The sequence below is a fragment of the Lactuca sativa genome, chromosome 4 (assembly GCF_002870075.4).
Source record: "Lactuca sativa cultivar Salinas chromosome 4, Lsat_Salinas_v11, whole genome shotgun sequence".
Lineage (NCBI taxonomy): Eukaryota > Viridiplantae > Streptophyta > Magnoliopsida > Asterales > Asteraceae > Lactuca > Lactuca sativa.
Window position 1 is genome coordinate 328006147 of NC_056626.2, and position 7812 is coordinate 328013958.

At 47.5% G+C, this 7812-nt stretch overlaps 1 protein-coding gene across 1 annotated transcript; it reads right to left on the reverse strand.

Moving 5' to 3' along the window:
• Window positions 1–6844: 6844 nt before the first annotated feature.
• On the reverse strand, window positions 6845–7399 carry LOC111901897 (uncharacterized). Its single transcript, XM_023897752.1, has one exon. It carries the CDS (start codon window positions 7397–7399, stop codon window positions 6845–6847), a length of 555 nt encoding a protein of 184 aa, XP_023753520.1.
• Window positions 7400–7812: the final 413 nt, after the last annotated feature.

A 7812-nucleotide genomic window follows, 5' to 3' on the forward strand; every position in this document is an offset into this window, starting at 1 on the left:
ATATCCAACAGCTGCATCTTGTCGTGCGGTCTCTGATGCTCGACCTTGATCTTCCTGCAGGTCAAGCACCGCTCCACATACCATGCCACATCCCGCTTCATGCATGGCCACCAATAGTCCAGACGAAGATCCCTATACATCTTCGTCACCCCGGGATGAATGGAGAACCGGGATTTGTGTGCCTATTCCATCAGAACCTAACACACACCTCCATGATAAGGGACCCACACCCTACGGTGAAGAGTCAACAACCCTCGGCTATCATAGTCGAAGGAGGAAACCTGCCCCACAATCTGCTCACTCTTCCGATGTTCCTCCTTCATAGCGTCCTACTGGGCCTCTCGAATCTGCTCCAGAAGCGGAGTCACCACAGTCATCCTCAGGCAGATATCTCGGATCGGCGCTTCCTTGAGGCTAAGCGCGTCAGCCACCACATTGGCTTTCCCCGGATGGTAGAGGGTCTCACAATCATAATCCTTTACCATGTCGAGCCACCAACACTGCCTCATGTTCAGATTCGGCTGGTCTATAAGATACCTCAGGCTCTTGTGGTCCGTGTAAATGGTACAACGAACCCCATAGAGGTAATGACGCCAAATCTTAAGGGCGAACACAACAGCCCCTAGCTCCAAGTCATGCATCGGGTAGTTCTCCTCGTGAGGCTTCAGCTGCCTCGAAGCGTAAGCAATAACGTGCCCTCTCTGCATCAACACTGCGCCCAAACCCGAGATGGACGCATCACAGTACACAACATAATCCTCCATGCCCTCTGGCAGGGCTAAGATTGGTGCATCACACAATCTCTGTCTCAACGTCTCGAATGCGGCCTACTGCTCGGGCCCCCAATGAAAAACCATGGCTTTCCTCGTCAGCCTAGTCAGAGGTATGGCTATCTTGGAGAAGTCCTAAAAATCTCCAATAGTAACCCGCCAATCCTAGGAAGCTCCGAATCTCGGATGGAGACCACGGGACCTCCCATCTCATCACGGCCTCCACCATGGCCGGATCCACTGATATCCCGTCCTGGTTGACAAGGTGCCCCAGGAACTGTACCTCGCGCAACCAGAACTCACACTTGGAGAACTTAGCATATAAGCTCTCCCTCCTCAAAGTACTCAGAACCTCACGCAAGTGCTCCTTATGCTGCTCTCGCGTCTTGGAATAAACCAAGATGTCATCAATGAAAACAATCACGGACCGATCCAACATCGGCCGACACACCCGATTCCTGAGATCCATGAATGCGGCAGGAGCATTGGTGAGCTCGAAAGGCATCACCACAAACTCATAATGACCATAGCGTGTACGAAAAGCAGTCTTCTGCACATCCTCCTCTCTTACCCTCATCTGATGATACCCTGATCGCAAATCAATCTTGGAGAACCAAGATGCTCCCTGAAGCTGGTCAAAGAGGTCATCGATCCTCGGGAGTGGGTGACAGTTCTTCATCGTTACCTTGTTCAGCTCCTGGTAGTCTATACACATCCGATGCGACCCGTCCTTCTTCTTCACGAACAAAATTGGGGCTCCCCAGGGTGAACTACTCGATCTAATGAATCCCTTGTCTAACAGCTCCTGTAGCTGTGTAGACAACTCCTGCATCTCAGGAGGAGCCAATTGATACGACGCCTTGGCTATCGGAGCCACGCCAGGGACCAGGTCGATCCTAAACTCCACCTGCCTCTCCGGAGGTATCCCAGGCAACTCCTCGGGGAATACATCCATAAACTCCCGCACCACGGGCACATCACCCACTGTCGCCTTACCTGCCTCCCGGGTGTCCATAACATAAGTGATATACCCTACGCAACCCTCCTAAAGGTAGCGCCTGGCCCTCGCTGCTGAACATACAGCTGGTCCTCGCTGTGGCTTCTCTCGCCCTGAACTACCAATTCTCCCCCACTTGGGGTCCTGATCCGTACCAGCTGATGCGCACAATCTATCACTGCCCCATTGGGGCTTAACCTATCCATGCCTATAATAACCTTGTTCCCCCGCAACGGTATGGGAACCAGGTCTACCAGGTAACGTTCATCGTACAACCTCAAAACACAATCTCGGTAGACCTCCGATGCTCGCACTGATCGGTCGTCTGCAATCTCGACCTCTAGAGGGCAGTCCAACATGCCCGAAGACTCAGGAAACTTCTTGCTAAGTGTAAGAGAGACAAATGATCGGGTAGCACCCGAATCAAACAATACCTAAACTGGGATACCGTTCACATGGAACGATCCCGTCACCACATCGGGTGCAGCGCGTGCCTCCTCTGCTGTCAACTGAAATGCTCAGCTCCGAACCACTGGAGCCTCCGACTTGACCTTCTGGTCATCCATAACCCGTGTTGTCGCTGATGTTGGCGCCACTGTCGGCGCTGCTGCTGCTGGTGCTATCAACCTGGGACAATTGGCCTTTTTATGGCCCCTCTGATTGCAATGGAAGCAAATCAGGTCTGACGTTTGAATCGCAAAAGCAGGGGCAGTACAATCCCTGCCGAAATGACCAACCTTGCCGCACTTATAGCAGCCTGAACCTGACCCATTGCGACAAACTCCCTCATGTGCCCGACCGCATTTCCCACAGCGGTCCCGCCCCGTCTAGCCTTTCGGCCTACTATCGGGTCCCTTGGGCTTCTTCCCCGAAGCCCCCTTCGTCTGCCCCTCAGTGGCCTTCCTCTTCCGTATATGCTCCAAATCAATCTCCCTCTCCCTAGCCCTGACAATCATGGACTCCAGGGTAGGGAAAGCAGAGAAACTAACATGCTCCCGAATATCAGCCCATAGCATGTCATGGAATCGGGTCCTCCTCATATCCTCATCCCCCGCATACTGGGGTACCAACAAGGCCCTCTCTCGGAACTTGGCGGTGATCTCCGCCACAGTCTCCGTAGTCTGTCTCATGTCCAAAAACTCTTTGGCCAGCTGCTGAAGCTCCATAGCTGGTGCAAACTCAGCCATGAATCGGGTCACAAAATCTGACCATGTCATAGCCTCAATGGCTGGGGCTCCCAACATATCGCCAATCAACTCCCACCAATCCCTGGCTCTATCCCTCAAACAACCTGCAGCGAAACGGACCTTCGACCCTTCCGGGAAGAAGCTCGTCAGCTGCGCAGACTTGATGTCTGCAATCCATCTCCTAGCAGCAATAGGGTCGTTCACCCCATGAAAATCCGGTGCACCACTCCTGTGGAAGTCCTTAAAGGACAGCGTACGGGTACCCCCTGAATGCCTGGAGGCGATCCTCCATCAGCTCGATAATCCCTTCCTTGATCGACCCGAAAATGACCGGGGTCGCCTCAAGGATACCTCTCGTAATCTCAGACGCGATGAACTCGTGTAACCCATCATCAACATGCTTGGGTCCCGATCCCGAACCAGGTCCTGATCCCCCTGCTCCATGACGTGTGACCACCATTCTTAAAATAACAATACAATTTTCAGGATCACATATACCCCCGAAGGGTCTCATACACTCTCCATGTTTCCAGGTTCCATCTCAGCCCTCCTTGAATCGAGTACGGATCCTCTGCTTTCAGTAGTACGGGACCATACTACCTTCCACATCTATCCGTACTTTCCCCAAGGATTGCCTCGACTTCACCAGGTCACTTTCACCGATGCTCTTTCCACTAATCACGTCCTAGACTTCCCTAGGGCACTCCCAGACCTACTCCCCGCCTTCAGCTGCACTAGGAGTCCTTACCGCGTCCCCCTAACTAGCTTGCGGACACCGTTACATATCCGTTCACTAGTTAGTCGAAGTTGGCCAGAACCCCTTATAGCACAAAGCAAGCAGCATTCGTGCGTTGAGTAACCAAACCAGGCATAACCTACACATGCCATCCTACTGACTAAACAGTCCTAGCATACAGCTCATACAACAGGTACACAAGGCATCCTCCTAGATCCTTAGTCTTATTCTAGCATGCAATTTCTGAATCAAACTATACAACATATCATAAAAAGTATGGGTATCTTGGGGAAAACTTACTTGAGCCTGGCCGGTCGCATGCTTCACACACTTCGTCTTTCTTAAAACTTCCCATTTTAGATTTTATAAAACAATTTTCCTTAAAAATCTTTTAGTCCCTCGGTTTGAGTCCAAACACCCCCGAGGGTGTGTCCGAATCCCTCAAACCAAGGCTCTGATACTAACTTGTAACATCCCAAACTTGGAGGACAAAAATTTCATTTTTAGAATTTAACATGTAATAAAGCGTATTACCAAAACATTGTCAAAGTTACATTAATTATAAAACATAAGGTCATGTCTCAAAACGATATCATCCGAAACAAGAAAATCAGAGTACGATCCCAGAAAATCCAGTGCGGAAATCATGTGTGTGATGCGCCGCTACGCCGCCGGCTCTTTCCCCTTGGACGAAGAGGTACCTGAAACCACAATTAAAACTGTAAGCATGAAGCTTAGTGAGTTCCCCCAAAATACCACATACCATACAATACCATCAGTATCTTTCAACCGGTAATCATCATCGGTATCTTTCAACCGGTAATCGTCATCGGTATCTTACAACCGGTATTCGTCATCGGTATCTTTCAACCGGTAATCATCATCGGTATCTTTCAACCGGTAACTGGGGTCTATTCCACCCCCTACTACTAGCATATAATGACAAGGTATAAGCATACAATCAGGCATATCCGAGTACTGACCTACCCTTCGGTCCTAAAGACCACTGTCAGGGGAAAACTGTCCCTATCATACACGCAACATTTCATACAGATATATCCCATAACCAAACACGTATTCATACCAAGATAATTATCACAAAGACAATCATCTTCTAAATACTCCTACTTGGTGGACCGGCATTGTGGCCTTAGACCCACCCTTACTGGAAGGTAACTCACCTCAAAAGGTTGACTACTGAAAAGCTGATCTGCAAATGTCTGACAGCTGCTCCGGTGATCCCCCGGCTATAATCCCATAAAACACTTAATCAGACATTGATATTAATCCCAGGGTAAAGTGACTATTTTACCCCTGACTGATTCCAAACCAAAGTCAAGTCAAAGTCAACTTCCAGTTGACCCGACTCGCTGAGTTGGCTTGCCAACTCGTCGAGTCAATATCCAGTCGATTGTCCTTACTCCCGTCTCTACTCGTCGAGCTAGGCATTGACTCGACGAGTTCAGTTCCTAACTGAATACTAAATGGTCCTTCATCCGACTCGCCGAGTTGTATGAACAGCTCATCGAGTTAAGCTTCATCCGATGAACACGTTCTGTCCTCGACTCGCTGCGTTGATGAACAACTCGTCGAGTTCTATAAAGATTGTCTTGGACCCGCCGAGTCGGGGCATTGACTCACCGAGTCCCTCCATTAATGAGTCCGAATTTCGACTCACTGAGTCCACCTATGGCTCACTGCTCTACTCGCATACTCGAAAAGGGGAAAATCGAGGACTCGCGACTAGACTCGCCGATTTCGAAGAACAACTTGCCGAGTCGCATTCATGCAGTCTCTCTACACTCGATTATGCTTGAATCCAGTGCATTCCATTCATAGATCTGGGTTCCTAGGGCTCGATTAACACGTAAAGTTTCCAACTTTACGTGTATATAATCGTCAATGGGGATTCTAAGGCTCAAAACACACTAAAAGGGGTAGATCTAGGACTTTCATGCAATATGGCCCCATAAAGGTATTAGATCTAGGCTTGTGGAACTCGAACATAAACAGATCTAGCAGCTATTCAACCCATTATGATCCATATACTACTATCAAGCTTGGAATGGGTCAAAGATAGCTTTATGGAGTTCTAATGGGGATTTGAGCTTAAAAACAGAATAGATTCAAATTGTACCTCAATGAACTCTGAATTAGGTCCTAGATTCTTGCTCTTCACCTTCTCTTTTGGTCTTTCCTTCCTTCTCTTCTTCAATCTTCAAGGAACAAGCACAAGAACACTTCAAATCACAAGGAAAGGGGTTAGGGTTCGGTATATGATGCTCTGAGGGTGAAGGAGGTTAACTTGGGGCGCATAAGGGGGTTTAAATAGGGTGCAAACCCCTGAAATTAAGGTTTCTTCCAGACTGATGGACTCACCGAGTCGCCAACTTAAACGTGCTCAAAATCCCGTCCCTACTCGGCGAGTCTAGCCTACGACTCGCCGAGTCCACGGTTAAAAATGTAAAATACTCAGATAAATCATACATACCAGGAACCAGGTGCTACAAGCTCGTTCTTCCTGTTCATCACGACCGTCATCCCTCCTTTCTTTGGCACTACTTGAATGGGCTAACCCATGGACTATCAGAAATCGAATATATGATCCCAGCATCTAAGAGCTTGACAACCTTATTCTTGACCACTTCTTGCATGTGTGGGTTCAACCGCGTTTGATGTTGCACTACCGGCTTTGCACCTTCTTCAAGGTTGATCTTGTGAGAGCCATAAAAAGGGCTTATGCCTTTAATATCGGTAGTTTTCCACGCAATGATATTTTTTCTTTTCTTCAAGACTTGAACTAACTCTTCTTTTTCAGATTTGGTGAGTTCATAAGCTATAATCACAGGTTTTTGATTACCCACTTCCAAAAATGCATACTCTAATTGTTCCGACAAATTTTTCTGCTCTAAATTCGAGTTTTGAACACTGAACGCGTCAAGTTCAGAAGCAGAACTTGTCGAGTTGTGTCTGGTTTTCCTGTCTGATCGCATTTTTTCGCACGAACTCGTCAAATTAGTCTCTTTAACTCGTCGAGTTGACCTTTTAGAGCTTCTTATTAATTCATCGTATTCACTTTCTTCGAGTAATCTTTCTATCTTCTTCAGGTCTATCTCAACATCAAAGTCATTTTCAAAGGCCATGGTGATTCGCTTCACTTGTCCTCTTTCCATTCTTCCATTAGTTCTTCCAAAGTGTCCATCGAGAAGGCTATCTCATCACTTAACTTAGAATGTTTCATGGCTCGATCAACTCCAAAAGTAACTGACTCTTCTCCCACCCGAATGGTAAGTTCGGATTCTCTTATGTACACTATGGCACTTGCGGTGTTTAGGAAAGGTCGTCCAAGAATGATTGGCACTTGACGATGTTCTTCCATATCTATCACTATGAAATCCGCAGGAAATACAAATTTATCAACTTCTACCAATAGGTCCTCGCATATCCCCCTTGGAAATGTCACCGTCTTGTTTGCTAGATGAATTGCCATTCGAATTGGTCTCGACTCCGCAAGGTTCAGCTTCTTAAAGAATGGTTGTGGCATAACGTTAACACTCGCTCCCGAATCAGCCAATGCAGAACTAGTAGCTAAGTTCTCAAATTGGCATGGCAAAGTCAAAGTACCTGAGTCACCCATCTTCTTTGGCAATTTGTTCAACATTGCGGCTGAACAATTCTCATTAAGAACCACCTTGGATACCTCCTCCATCTTCTTCCTATTTGTGAGTAATTCCTTTTAGAACTTGGCATACTTAGGCATTTGTGAAACCGCCTCGATGAAAGGAATGTTAATTTGGAGGGATTTTATGTGATCCAGGAACTTTTGATAGTCTACATTCTGCTTATCTTGTCTAGCTCGACCTGGGAATGGCAATGGAGGTTGATATGGTTTTAAAGGGGGGTCATTTTCTGCTCAGACTGAGAACTCGTCGAGTTTTTGTCTTCAACTCGACGAGTTGTGTTGAGTTTTTGAGATTTAGAGTTTTCTTTCTCTTCCACTTGCACCTATTTAGGATCTTCATTCGGGATTGGGGTCAGAGGAGTAACTATCTTTCCACTCCTAGTCGTCACGATGTTGATTTGTGACCCTCTTGGATTTTTCTCGGTATTACTAGGAAGTCG